The sequence below is a fragment of the Apium graveolens genome, chromosome 6, assembly GCF_009905375.1.
Source record: "Apium graveolens cultivar Ventura chromosome 6, ASM990537v1, whole genome shotgun sequence".
Lineage (NCBI taxonomy): Eukaryota > Viridiplantae > Streptophyta > Magnoliopsida > Apiales > Apiaceae > Apium > Apium graveolens.
The window spans coordinates 274,713,266-274,729,236 of NC_133652.1; the positions used below are offsets into that span (position 1 = coordinate 274,713,266).

General features: G+C 29.7%; 2 protein-coding genes across 2 annotated transcripts; both read right to left on the reverse strand.

Moving 5' to 3' along the window:
- Window positions 1–3,259: 3,259 nt before the first annotated feature.
- Window positions 3,260–6,257, reverse strand: LOC141663949 (disease resistance protein At4g27190-like). Its single transcript, XM_074469795.1, has 2 exons — window positions 5,801–6,257; window positions 3,260–5,066 (listed from the first exon to the last, which is right to left on the reverse strand). The coding sequence occupies exons 1-2, from the start codon at window positions 6,127–6,129 to the stop codon at window positions 3,371–3,373; spliced, it is 2,025 nt and encodes a 674-aa protein (XP_074325896.1). The 5' UTR covers window positions 6,130–6,257; the 3' UTR covers window positions 3,260–3,370.
- Window positions 6,258–7,011: 754 nt separating this feature from the next.
- On the reverse strand, window positions 7,012–10,752 carry LOC141666065 (disease resistance protein RUN1-like). Its single transcript, XM_074472048.1, has 4 exons — window positions 10,241–10,752; window positions 7,996–8,149; window positions 7,670–7,884; window positions 7,012–7,015 (listed from the first exon to the last, which is right to left on the reverse strand). Exons 1-4 carry the CDS (start codon window positions 10,750–10,752, stop codon window positions 7,012–7,014), a joined length of 885 nt encoding a protein of 294 aa, XP_074328149.1.
- Between the last annotated feature and the right edge of the window lie 5,219 nt (window positions 10,753–15,971).

Below are 15,971 nucleotides of genomic sequence, written 5' to 3' on the forward strand. Positions count from 1 at the left end.
CCCATTCAAGTATTGTTATTATTTAAAGATTACACATCCCAAAGACTTTATAATATTCGTGTGGCTTGAAGTTGATCTGCAAAGGACTAGGGAGCCATTTTCCTTGCAAATTGATTTCATAAATGAGAGAAAATCACATCTTACATAAAGTACAACAAAAGAATAGTGAATACTATAATATAATATCTTCTTTCTGTATTTTATCTAAAGGTGAAAAGGTAAATCAGCTGGGAAAATCATATACAAATTCCGCAATTCTTTGATGGTAGGAAATTTGTTAGTACGAACACCAAGAGCCTGGAAAGTCTGGGAGTCTGCTAGACATGGACCAATCACCACTGAACAACAATTTGGTTAGAAGCCAGTCTCAAAAGCTGATGCCTGGGCAAGGGCTTGAGTTCAACAACTTATCTTATAGTATAGTAAAAAAGGTTAAGAAGGATGGCGTATGGATCAACAAAGAGTCGTTTAAGCTCTGTCGATATAATCATGTAGTTTTTGAATTAATAACAAAACTAAACATTCTCATTTTTTGTTTATTTTTTTAACTTGCATGAAAAACATGTTTATGTTTATAGCATGTTCAATTTACAAACAAATTATTTCAATTTTTTTTAAGAAATATGTTACATTAGGTACTTAAATGTTACAAACAAATTGGTATAATATAATACAAATAATTATAAAACTTTTAAAGTACGGAAAAAAATATTACAATGATTTTGTGGCCCACATGTGGGCCCAAAGGTGGGGCCCATTTTTTTTTTGCAAATTCTAAATGCAAAGGTAACATTCATAGTGTGATACTATAGACATACTTTGATGTTAAATTTGATTTCTATTATAACATTGCACTAGGTTAAGATGGATGTTACCTTAGGGGCCAAAGGTAACTAAAAAAAAAACTTAATTTTTATGTTACCTTAGGGCTTTAGCTGGCTGTTGTAACATTTTTCTGGGCCTGTTGTAATATTTTCTTGCTGTTGCTATAGGTCATCTATGGCGTAGTGAATGATATTCAAATTTACTAATATTAATTAAGAAATTTATTTGTTAGTTAATTAAGTGAGACTTAATGTCTATTATTTGTTACTAATAGACATTTCGAATTTATAATAACTCCTAATTAGTTAAAATTTATAATTCAATTTTCTATACTCTATATAATATCTCTTGTGTTTTGGATGAAAGACTTTTATTAAAAAATCATAGCCATCAAGAGAGAAAATAGAGAGAGCAAGAAAAAATGATTATGTGCTAGTACAAATTCAATCATTGCGCTCAAGCATTCGCGTGGAAACCGATATAGCATAAATCGCGAGAGCGGGATACGTGGTGATTGAACAAGTTTTGGATATTCATTACTCAACAAATTTGTAAAGCTTATTAAGGTAAACAATTTGATCAACAATCAGAGCGGGATATCTGTTTTTCGCAGGATCCGCATGGATCCTGCGGCGGGTTTCAAAAATTATGTTTTTCACATATGCGGATCCTGCGGTGGGTTTCAAAAATTATATTTTTCACATTTTTAATTACAATTTCTATTGTATTTTATACCTCAAAACCCTTGATATATAAGTCTATCTTCTATTAAAATTGAGAACATGTCATATTAAAATAAATCTTAACTTTTGTTTCTTCTCTTCAGACTATATCATGCCTAATTGGTTATTTTTTTGGGTTTACAAATATTGATTTTTGTTGGAGTATTTTATGTTGGTTGAGACTCTCATACCCACTACTTGTCTCTTTTTCATGATATTGGCTCGTTGATATTTTTTTCTATTGCTTTCATCTTCCGTATCTTTTTTCGTGATCCATGATGGGAGTAGTTTTAGAAATATCTATATACCTTCTCCATTTTTTTATCTGTTGCTTTAGTTGTATTGGCCTTTCACTGGATTGTTTTAATATATTGGTACTCTAGGCACATGGCCCTTCACGAGAATTTTTTAGGTTATTTGGTGCTGTAGAGATATTGGTCATTTGCAATATTATTTTATTATTTTATGCTCTAGGCACAATGACAATTTAAGGGATTTGGTTAGATTTTGATATAGTTTGGATTTTGACTAATGGTTAAATTTGAGGTTGGTTTGATTTGGATTGGATGAAATTGAATTGAATATTGGATTTGGTTTAAATTTGGATTAAGTGTCTTTTGCAGTGTTGGTTTTAAGTTCGACAGTCGCGAATTTATTTATTTTTTAATTTATTTTGTTGGTTATTAGATAATTTGGATGGTTCTTCTTCTTTCACTGATTGGATTTCTTATTAACTTAAAATTCTACACCGATACACTAGGGCTGCTCGGTTTTCAGTTGCGTTGCGTTGCGGCATCTTTGGACGGTTTCTTCTATGTTGTTGCGCTTTGGATTTTCTTAAAATTTTTTGGTTGTTTTGGATTGGTGACTCTATTTTTAAATTGGTTTTATACTCTTATTTTCAGTATTATTGCAACTTTGGATCGGTCCGTTTATTGTTCGGAAAAGTCTCAATTCACTATCATGAGTTTAATGGGATGTTAACATATATAATAATGTTATTATTATTGAATAATTTCATTATTATAACAGTTTTTTTATTAGAACATCTCCAATGGTGTTGCCAAAATTTATTATTTAATGAGTATTTTTATTAATGAGTTTTTTTATTATTTAAAATGATATAAATAATGAATATGTAAAATTTGTCAAAATTGTAACGTGAAGTACTTCGGTGGAGTTGCCTATAACGGTTGACTATATTTTAAAAATAGTATGTATTTAATATTTGAAGTTGTTATAAATACGATATTATATTTTTATATAGTAATAGATGATGTGTAACAAGTCTGTAGAGTTTCTAGAAATATAGCCAATATAACTGATTGACAAAAATTAAAGACAACTGTTTAGTCACATTTTAGTGATAAGTTTTTTTACATATTCTTTATAAGTTTTAATATTTTAGGCAAGGGCTTGTCATGTTTGAAAATGTTTTAATTTATTGATGATAGTATGTTTTTATTTGTTATTTTTTATTTGTCAGCTATACAAATTTATCTTCAATTGCATTATAAGTGAGAATAAGGCGTATTATAATAAATTTTTACTTTTGTTACTTTCTCTCTTTATTGAGTACAATCACCAAGATCTATATTCTTGAATAAATTTATCTTTGAACATGCTTATTGCTCCTTATTTTTCGTAACATTTATTTGAGTTATTATTGTGCACAAAAAGTTTTAAAAAATGAATAAGATTATATTCTCCCACACTCTGTAATCTTTACAAACAGACCCCAACAATTTGTTACTTAAATTTAAGCGAAAGAATCAGAATACATGAAATTTTTAATATAAGACGGATAACAATATTTAAGCACGTTAATTAGCTTTACAGTCTTCCACAAAGAGCCGTAGGGATTTTCCATATTTTAGTGCCAACTCTTCCAGCAAATCTGCAGTTGTGTCAAGTTCATCAAAAGATACAGGTAGATAGTAAGGCTGACCACTGCTCCGTTCTGATTCATTCCATTCTAAAGCCTTCCACCATTCGCTCTCTCCTTTGACTTCTATAACAGCCTTACCCAGCAGTTCAACGGAAGGAAGTCTTTTCAGCATTGGGCAATCGTAAATAACTATGGTTTTTAGTTCCGGACCGATGCTGAAGTCACCAGATATGCTCACTAACTCGGGCAAGTATAGAAGTGATAACTTTTTCAATTTGGGAAGAATTTCTTTAGATATCGATTGATTTTTGTCTGCAGTTACTAAAGTTTGGATTTTCGGGCAATCTTCAACTATTATCTCTTCTAGATTAACTAAATCTTCTACTAGCACTGGGGTGAAAATGGTGATCAAACTTGGGCATGTATGCAGAACCAATACCTTTAAAGATCGCAAGCAACAAGCAGCACCTGGCCCTTTGCAGATTACCTCCAATTTTTCCAGGTAATGAATAGCCAAGTATTCCAATGAATGAAGATTGTCTCCTTTATTAGCTACTTCATCAGAATAGTCACTTTCATCAAAAACCGTTTCCATCTCATTGCAATCCACCAACAAGCAGAATTTCAGCTCATTTAGTTCACCTGATTTGAAGACAGAGAGCTTCTGAAGAGTCCAGTGACGATCTAGGTACAAAGAATTGGCATGTTTAAGTGCTACTGCAAACTCACTTGTGCATTCCTTGTCGCCATTTACATATTTCAGACATTTTTTTAGTTTCAGAAACTCCTCTTCTAGGTCAGATGGTACACGAGAAATAAAACGCTGAGCATAAGGACCAATATTGACATTGAAATTAGATAAATTTTGGAAAATAGACAAGTCATCCTTGTTCCACTTAAGTTCCACGAGACTCTTTAGGAGCTCAGCTGTTGGCAGATACAACTTCAGAGTTTTCAGCTTATCTAGGCTTGGCAGGTCTTTCAGAATAGTCTCCACCGCAGCAGTGCACCATAAACTATGTGGATCAATAGTTATGCTTAGATCCTCCAACTGAGTAAGTTTTGATAGTTTTTCACCTGGGATCACTGAGGCTCTTTCCTCGGTTTTTCTGTAGCTCTCACAATCATACAAGGAAACCTTTAAGCATTTTAAGTTACTCAACGTCTCGAGTTGATCTGGCAAATAAGCAAGATCAGTACCTTCAAGATCCAAAACTTTGAGATTTTCAAGTGCGCTGATTTGAGGTGGTAGTTCCATCAGAAGTTGACAATGTCGCAAAATTAGTTGCTCCAGTTTAATCAATTCAGAAACAAAAGGTAGCAAAGTTTTAATTCTTGTGTTTGACAGATCTAGAACTTTAAGCGCTGGCATTCCCTTGAAAAATCTAGAGGGAATATTAGTCAAAGTACGGTTTGACTCCAAGAATAACTTTTCGAGGTCTGGGAAGCTTAGATTATCTGGAATCACAGGGAGTTCGGAATTCCTTATGTGGATCACCTTGAGGCTCCGTACTGCTACAGATTTCGATATGAGGAACTCATAGTACGATACGTTTTCCATTATGCCAAGTAATTCTCTAATGTCAAATAGAGTACCCTCACTTTTATGGAAGTCCAGCAGTACTTCCATTCTGCGTCACAACAACATTGTAGTTAGAACAAGTCCAATGCAATGCTATAAGTGGTGTCATTTCTATAATTTAAAACCAAATACTAAAAAATTCAACTCTAAAGGGGTTCGATAATTAGATACAAATGCGCATAAATGCATACTTTTTTTTAAAGTTGTAACCAAGTACGCATTTTAATGTCTGCATGACACATCATCAAGTAACCATAAATGCATGTATAGTGATAAACTTTAAATAAAATTCACGAGAAAGGGACATTAATTAGTTGAATTTGAAATTATTTGGATACAAAAAGCAACAAGCTTTGGAGTTGGAATTTTATTTAGCAACAAGAAACACTTTGGAGTTGCACTAGCTTTTCTATTTTGCATCTTGCATTGAACTTGCTCTTACAAACACTTTGACAGTACAATAATCTATGTGTTTGTACTGGTGATAGTCAACCACAAACACTGGTATACAAATTGATAAAACTGACTAGTGTTGATAATAGATAAGCACGATTAAAGTATCATCTCAACAAAGAAATCTAATTTTCTTCATCATAACTTCATTTTTCTTAAGAAGACATTCAATTGTAGGTAACAAATAAAAATGTTAAGCCTCTTAGATGCATATGTAATTTAAAAAACTAGTGTATGTAATAAAACGGGAGTGATAAGGTGATAGTTATGATAATAACACAGCTAATTTAAATATTAATGATAGTAAATGTGGTAGACAAAGGAACTTACTTATCAGCTTGGCTGGTAGAAGACACTCTGTTTATAGAAAATTCTGGCCTATGAAACTCTACTAAGCTTGAGCAACCGGAGAGATAGAGATTTTGAAGGGATCTTATCTTACGTATACTTTTTGGTAGTGTTTTGATAATCTTACAATCTCTTAGATCCACTGAAGAGAGATTCTGAAGAGAATATATAGACTCAGGAATTCCAGCCAGATTTCTACAACCAGAGATATCCAGTACCTTAAGATTCACAAGTGCGCCAATTTCTTGTGGTAGTTCCATAAGAAACTCACAACGTCCCAAAAGGAGTTCTTTCAGTTTAAGGAGGAACATATTCCAAATTAAGGAGGAATATCATTTTAAGATCTGGGAAGCTAAAATTCTCTGGAATCTCTAGGAGTTTAGAATCCCTCAAGCGGATCACGTTCAGGTTTAGTACTGAAACAAATCTGGATTTCAGTAATTTGTCTTCTGACACCTTTTCTATTAGGCTAATTAATTCTTCTTTGTCGGACAGAATACCATGCCTTTCCGGAAAGTCTAGTTGTACTTCCGTTCTGCACAAAAAAAAAAGGAAGAAGCAGATTTTTAACCATTAATTATGCATGACATAACCAATCTTTTAGTATAAAAAGAAATTTCAGGGCACGACTAGGTTTATGCACATGGATAGTCACAGAAATGGTATTAGTCTTCAAATCTTACTTTAACTTCAGAAATCTGTAAAGTTAAAAAAGTAGCATAACAATGTTTCCATTTCTTTACATCGAACAGCAACTCCCACAAAAAATTTTCCCAATTGATAACTTTCTTGATATTTTTTTTACAAATAACTTGCCATCAGAGGCGGATCTAGGGGGGTCCAGGGGTCCCTCCCCCCTAAATTTCCAAATATGACTAAATTTTGTATATTTAAATCCTGGAGAACAGGTAATGCATCATGGTGAATTGGTGATATATACAAATTATTCTTCAAATCTTATAGTTTTTTATTAATGGTTTTCAAACTTTCAAGTAAAACAAAAAAGTTTACGCATTAAAGTTTGGCACGAAATTTTTTTCGAATGTTACGCATGATAGTTTGACACGAAAATTTTTTCGGACCCCCCTAAAAAAGATTTCTGCGTCCGCCACTGCTTGCCATTGGTACTATGGCTCGAGACATCCTATCACCCATAATGTATATGGTGGCACTATGGCTCGAGGCACCCTATCCTACCTGCCATAATGTATACGATTAAAGTAAATCTCATATATTACTTCATTCATTAATTTGAACCAAGTTCATTTAATTTACTTGAGTCTTAATAAATATAAAACAGGTACCTACAAATAATATTTGTTCAAAAAATTTAAGCAATATATTGTTGAGTTACACACTTTTTCTTGAATATTACTACAACCAATTAACAAAAATTTAAAAATTATATTACTTTTAACAGTATATTTAGATTTTATAAAATTTATATACTAATTATTTTAGCTAAAATGCCAAGTTCATAAATATTCATTTGTTTACAGTATCATTCAAGAAAAATAATATAATTCCTCGAATATATAGAGATATGTAGGCAATTGATTTTTTTTATGTGATTCAAGTGATAACCCCAAGATTATTGCTTTCAATATAAATAACCACTTGGAGATTATGGTTTGGAAAGGTCACAGGAAAGGATATTCAACCAGAACCATAAGCAGGTTCTCAACAAATAGTGGGAAAACTGACGGGTTAGCTAACATAGATACATAACCAAGTGTTAAAAGCGTACCAGAGCAAAATAGGTTACAAGTGACGCATAGAACATGCAAAATACCAAAAGTAATATTATTTAGTAATAATATTACTAAATAAAAGGGTTTTTTACAAACTCACCTTTCAGCTAATGGGCCTGGCCAACCAGACAGATTAAGGTTTTGAAGCGACTCCGGTTTACTTGTAATTTCTGTTAAATCCTGTGGAGAGAGTCTCTCTAGCAATCCCATTGAGATCGGAGCAACATCAAGAAAATCTTCGACACCTCGGGAAATCATTTTCTCAATATTTTTCCATTTGAAACGATTTAAATTGGTAGTCCTAAGGTTTAAGAACTGTCAAGATATGATAATACAACATTCAGTTAGTTGTAACTTGTAAGCATATATACAGTTGACGAGTAATCTAGAGCAACAGTTAATATGATTTACTACTTTTTTCCATACCCGAGACCGAACCTCTTTGAATCTTGTACTGATGTTGATGATTTTGATAAGAGAAGTTACTGTGCTGTAACCAAACTCCATATTTGTTGAGTCAGACTGCAAGTTTATATACTGCTCAACTCTTTTCTCAATTTGGAACAGAAGCTCCTCGAACCTGCAATTTTTTCACGCATATGCAAAGTGTTACATGGAGGAATATTAATTACCTAACAATTTGTAGAAGACATCTCCAGAGGTAACTATATGATTAATGGTATCACTAGAATCCCGTTAAATAATTAAAAGATAGAGAAATGCATAATGTTATAAAAAAATGTTATGTTAATAATGGTATGGTATCACAATAATCCTGCTAGATGATTAAAATTATCAAATCACCTGACATTGTTTATATGACACCATAATTGGGGGTATTAATGTAAATAGAAGAAATTCATTTTTATTTAACAAATACAAGTATGTTAGGTGATACTTATATTCGGTAAATATTTTGATAACCAATTTTTTATCCTTAATTTTTTTCTTAAAGAGTATTTTCGTTCATTATTTAACTATATTCTATATGCACCGAAAACTGTTTCCAAGTGTAAAAAATTAGGGGATGGAGATAGTATTTAATTTTGAAATTTAATTATAAATTTTCGGAACAATCTTCATGATATTATTAATCAAGAGAAAGAGAATCAGTGAAATTTGTCCGTACATATTCTTTTTTGTTGGTTTTAGTAAATATATAAATAAGTATATTTCAAGTTTAGGCCCATGTTCAAATTATAGGAAAAATAAATTGTTACGCCCCTAAATTATTAAGATTTTATCATATAAATTAGCGCTAAAGGTTTTGCATTTCAGGTTCTTAACGTTTTAAAAAATTTGATTCAAGACCTATCTGTTAAATATATTTTAACATCGTCAAAATCATTTCGCCACGTAGCCATTTTTTTTATGATACGTAACCCGCAGCAGTTACCCTTCGGATGCGCACTCGGTAAACCCTACGAGTTCACGTAATAGGCTGCAAATCACGTGAACCAAGGTAAACCGCATTTAAGCGAAAAACTGTAACTCAGGAGGTATAATCATAAATTACGAGTTCACGTAATAGCCTGCAAATCACGTGAATCAAGATAAACCGTATTTAAGCGAAAAACTCTGAGTGGAGGCATAATCATAAATTCTTCTCCCATGAGATTCGAACCTGTGACCAAAATGATAGTTATCCTTTTTTTGACCAACTGAGCCAAGTCTTGCGGGCCCACATAGCCATTTTCAACTTATGAGATAGAAAATTTTCTAAATTTATATGATTTATATATTAAAATCAGTATATCTATATTATTGAGATTATTGGGGTTATTATATTGACACCCATATTATAATTTGAACTTAACATGTGTGTAAAATAAGCTTAATATAAAAAAAGTGACCTGATAATATTAAAATTTTAAATTTAAGAAAAATATACACACATATACAAAACACTTGGTGCTATCTTCCATTACTAAGATTTCATTACAAGACCATCAGCAAATAGCACAATTTACCACCTCATTCGCTGGGTACCATTATTGTTACCATTGCTTCACATTTAAAAAATATATCACTATATCATTGCTATCACGTATAAAAATTATTATCGTCACATACAAAATTTCTAAATTCAATTTTAAATCACAAAAATTCAGCAAAAAATATTGAATTTTAGCATAACAGACTAAAAATTTAACACAGAGCACCAAATTTTGACAAAAATCACCGAATTAAAAGACAAGACATTTAAAATTTCAACACAAAATACCAAATAATTTCGATAAAGCACTGAATTGAACGAAAAGGCACTTAATTAATTTCAATAGAAAGCATGTAATTTCGACAGAATAAGTTAAAAGTTTTTTATTAATTACATTGCAACACGTCGAATTTTTTTATTTTTATTTCATATTGCGAAAAAGTCAGCATCTTACGTGTAAAAATGGCCTCATGATTCTGACCGTGTTAAAATCTAATTAACGGAAATAAATTTAACCAAATTTTTTTAAACATTGAGGACCCGAAATGGGAAATTTTAAATTCAATGACCTATACAATAAAACTCGAATAGTTTAAGGACATATTAATTTATTTTCTGTAAATTATACTACTCGGTATAATTAGGTGGTTATTTTTAATGTTCCAAATCTGTATGAGTAGTAAAGATATAGAGATATGAAGTTTAAATTGATGGATGCATGCCAGTGATAATTACCCGCTCTGTGAAAATGGCAATTGATATTCAGGTTCGTTTCCGATTTCCGCTAGTGCAGCTTTCCATGTTTCCACCTTCACCAAATTAACGTCCTTATGTTTTTTAAAAGCTTCGCCAAATTCACCAGTTTGCTTACTTACATCCAGTGGATCAACATTGTAAAATATGGAAACCACATGATGTTTTCCTCTTCTCTTTAATTTGAGAATTTCAACAAGCTCATCCAGGCACCATCGCGAAGAAGCATAGTTTTTGGAAACAACAACAACAAAAATCGTTGACATCTCAATTGTTGGTAAAAATATTGAGGGTATAAAGTCTGTTTCCAGCTCACTCTCATAACAAACAGTTTGCATTCCTTTGGAGCTCAAGGCCGTGCGAAGATAATCAACAAAAATGGTGCCTGTATCTATACTTCTGAAACTGAAATACACATCATAGCTGGTTGGTAAAGACGGAGGGCTAGAAATGGAGAGAGAATATCCGTACGTCTGATTACCAGAAGAAGTCATTGCTGTTACCTTTGAAAATACTACAAGCAAGTGCTGATATATGTTCAATGGGTTCAGTATATGTAAACTTTCGGAGAAATTGCCTTGTATATTGAAATTCTTCATATAGTTGAAAATTTTAATAAGAATAACCGAGTTCGAGGTACCAACTTGAAGCGTTTACTTTTTCTTTTTTTAAACTGAAGTTTACAATTTGGAATTTCAGTGTTTATTATAGTTTTTTTTTATGAATATACACCTAAACTACTAATATATATATATATATATATAATATTTGGGTTATATTCACGATGCGTGGTCGATTTTTTAAGAGCCGAAAACAAAAAGTTCGATTAGAAAATATTCGCAAAAATGATAATAAATATTAAATCTGAATCCTTAAAATTACGGTCTAATGATCCTCGAGTATTTAAACCCATATTTTTATATGAATCATAAGGAAGCTATCATAAGTAAGTTATTTTTTATTTTTAAATAAATATGACCAACCAATTGGTCAATGATCATAACCTACCAAGTACTAACACGCAGTTGGTCCATTTTTTTCCAACCCACACAAACTAACAAAAAATATTGGTTAACAAGCATAATCGATTTGGGTTGTTTACATTTTATGAAGATTCTTATGGCCGAGCACCTATTTGTGAAATAATATAGTACTCCCCCGTCCATATTATATGTCCCTTTTGAAAAAATTATGTATATTACGAAAAATGTTAGTTGGATAAGATTTACCACCAAATACCCTTATGTAATGCATTGAAAATTGAGAATTGAGTTAAGTTTTAAAAAGTCAAATTTTGGGAACAATAAATATAGGGATAGTTTTGGAAAATTACTCTTAAATTTGTATTGAAACAAGAAATGGACAAGTAATTTGGGACAATTTTTTTTTTGAAAGTGGACATATATATTGGGACGGAGGGAGTAACATATTTGTATGTAAATGGAGAAAAAATAGTGGGATTCCCAATATGTTGATAATTAGCTTCTTTAGTGCTTTCTCCAAATAGCATTACGAGCTTAATTAACACATCTCCATTCACAAAAATAAATGTGCCCTCGTTATTAACTTAATCAATATTTAATACACATTTAATATATTGAATTCACATCTCTTCTATATATAATAGCACGAGATTAAAAAATCTTATTAAAAAGACTAAACTACCCCTATTTTTAATATTTATATAAAAGTTGTGTTTTGTGGGAATTGAACTCGAGTTGTTTCATTCTTCTATACAACCTCGTATCACACACCATATTGTCATATGTACTTTTTATCATACACATAATATGTAAGTGTGCTAAAAGAATATTTTATTTAATTTTAAAGATTACTACTTGAGTTCCGCAAAAAAAATGATAATTACTTGAATATTTGTACAATTAATTTTAAAGAACTGAATTCCAGATATAAAGTTAGGCATAGTACATAAATGGATTATTATCTTATTTATTATTATTTTTTAGTTTGAAAATACATCTCATATATTTTTAACTTATTTTTTATTATAAAAAGTAATTAAAATGTACATATATAATTTTTTTTTAAAAATATTGAAAATAGAATCGTCTATATATAAATATTCTAGATTGTTATTAAATATTTAGATAAGTTCGAATTATAATGAGTCAATGAATTTTAGTTTATTTTTAATTTGAAATCAGAATTTGGCCCATTATTAAAAAAATACTCGAAATTTGACTACATGACTAGCCGAAAAACATTGTCACATTCTACGTTTAGTAAATTTAAATTACAAGTTCGACAAGATTATCTTACCAATAATGTGAAATTTTTTGATATCTTATACTCATATAAATTAATGTATTTGAGCTATTTATAGGATCAAGTCAATTGATTATTTTCAGTATCGTAGTTAATGCATGGTCTAATATTCTATGTTAATATAGGCATATTAGTACAGGGCAATAACATCAATTCTAGAATAAATAACCGATGTCTATTTTTAAAATTAACATTGTTTATATTAAAGAAAGTGACGTTAAAATAGGCTTTTAACAACAGTTACATATATATAACCGATGTTTAATCTGATATTTGACATCAGAAGTTTTCCAGAACCGTTGTGAAAGTCTGTCTTAGACATCGGGTAAAAACAGATGTCTATGAAAAATTACATTTAACATCAGTCGCGAAGATATCATACATTTTTTACATAGACATCGGTTTTTAACCGATGTCTAAGGTGTTTTTTCTAGTAGTGCTTATAGCACATTAGTCTTTTGGTACTTGTCCCAATTTTAAAAATATTTGAAATTTGATATGAGATCTCACAAACTTTGTTAAAACTACGATGATATATTAAATCAATTTATTTTTCATTTTCACTTCAAAAAAGCTAGCATTTTAAAAAGAATTCTTTTAGGTAAACAATATTTATTGATCAAGATAATATTGTATAAATATTTTGAATTATTTTAATATTTTAAATTATTCAAATAAAAGTTATATCTATACTATATTGTAGCATTTAAATCAATACATTTTATACTATTTAAAATATATATATATTGTTCAATAATTTGAAGAAATTAATCAGTTCAACTAATATTTATAAAATTTTATCGAATTGAAAAATATTTAATTTTAGGAGAATAGTATACAATATTATAAAATTATTATATGAAGAAATATTAGAGTTGTAATGAAAGAAACTTAAAAATAGTTTAAATAACAATATAATTATAATTCAAACCATATCAATTGTCTCACTAGATATTAATAATGATTATACATGTACATAAATGAGATATTTAACATATAAATAATTGAAACCATCGTAATTTCTAAGAAATGTAACATACGATAATTCACATGCTAACATAGACACATATAACTTAATCTTATTTTGTTAAGAGTAGTGTAAAAAAACTAACATTTTTCCAAACATACATACGTTAAATTTTAAAAAATAACATTTTTCATTAAAATCAACTTTTATATTAACACTAGTGTAAATTTTATATCATTTTATATAATGATTGCAAGTAATTCTGAATTCAGTTATTCATTTTTTATCATTTTAAATTGAGTAAATTAATCGTAAGTTAGTAGAGAACTCAGTAATAATATAGATCAGTTATATAGTTTATTTAAATAAAATTCAAAAATTTGGTCAACTCTGTATTAAACATATATGTTAATTTTTAACTTTTTTTTTTAAACATATCAACGACTTTCTACATATTAAGTTTATTTATTTCATTTTAAACGTACACTGACTATCCTGTTTATATTTATTCATTAAATACAATTATACAACATAAACAAGAATATATATATATATATATATATATATATATATATATTTCTTAATGAGAAAATGGTACACACATAAATACGTTTAACATTATACAACATTTACAAATAAGAATATAACTAAAAACATTATAATTGCATGCATAAAAAAAATTCTAGAAAATAACCCTAGCACGGGTTATTATACTAGTTAATATATTTATTTTGTAACTCCAAAATAATCAATAAAATATATTATTTTATTTTGAAATAGAAGTCAATTAAAAATATGGCAGTCCATGTTAGATTAAAAGGAGATTGAATTTGGTTGAAAAAAGTTAATCATTTAAAACTTTCACCAATATTTTACTGCTAAGACACGCTATTAGTTAACAAAATGATATGTTATGTTGGAGGGCAAAAACAACAGAAACGGTTTGGTTTTGAATTTTAATACAAATTAAGTTGATTTTGCTCGAGAGCCATAATGTTTTACAGTTTATTTTTCAGAAAAAGCTACAGATATTAACTTAAATATTGTATTAACTCAGCTGTTACAGAATATAATATTTAATTCTCAGCCGTTACTGAATGAATATATATATATATATTAAATTCTCAGCCGTTACAGAATATATATATATATATATATATTAAATTCTCAGTCGTTACAGAATATAAATTTAATTCTCAGCCGTTATAGAATATATATATTAAATTCTTAGCTGTTACAGAATACATAAATAAATAAATAAATAAATAAATAAATAAATAAATAAATATATATATATATATTTAAATAAGTTTAATTCAATTAGAGTTGACCAGCTCAACCCATACAAGTCTAGTCGAGTCTAGCCCACGTATCAATAAACTTATTTTTCTAGTAAAAACAATATTAAATCAATAATTAATTTAAATTAATTATTAAACGAATCTCATAACTCTTTCAGGTTTCCCGCTTTAACTCAATTTCTATATGAATTTCATTTAGAAAATTTTTTAAACCCATTTTTGAAAGTTTAAATTCCAATATCAAGTAACAATTTCCAATCATTAGATTTTGGAATTAATACGAAGATCATAATAAAATTATGATCTAAAACTCCATTTTTCTAACAAATTGGACGCACCATTTAAAAATACGAGACAAATATTCTCGAATATGAGAATATATATTAATTCTAATATTCCCATAAACGAGTGTCTATTGTTTTTTATTTTTGAAAAGCTTTAGCATATATAAAGAACGAATTTTTATGGTGCACGGGATACCATCTATATACTATACTATTGTTATAAGTAGAACTAGAGACACACAAAAAGCTAATAAAACCCTTTGTCCTTATTAATTTTCCTTCAATAAAACCCAATTTTTTGGGTGTTTGTGTGTCTCTCCTTTTGTAATGTGTGTTTTGTCTCTCCTTTTGGAGTGTTTTGCTATGTTTTTGTTTAATTATAATTGGGTTTATTTCGTATTGAATCGGTTGAGAACGAGTTTATTGATATTCTTGGTGGTCTGCAAAGCCTGCGTCGAATCTGGAGCGGTGTTAATTATTGCAAGAGCTCACCTTTCACAACCAAAGATTGTTCATCTTTCACGTGTTTACACTTTCGGCATGTCTATAGCTGGTATCCGACATGTAGATAGCTGGGGTATTTTCGGCATGTCTATAGCCGGTGTCCGGCAAGTAGATAGCTGTGGTGTCGTTTTTCCAATCTCAGTGATTGGTGTTTTTGAACATTGGGCTAACAATGGTTTTTATGTGATATGGTCAATTGCGATGTTGCTATTTTCAAAGATGTTGGCACAATTTGGATTGCTCGGGATGTCTTTTATTTCGTTTTTAATTTCAAGAATTTTTAAATTCTATGTGTTAAACGATCAGGAAACAAATCATCTAATTGTTTTTAGTATGATATTTGTTTTACCACCTGGTTGTATCGACAGTTG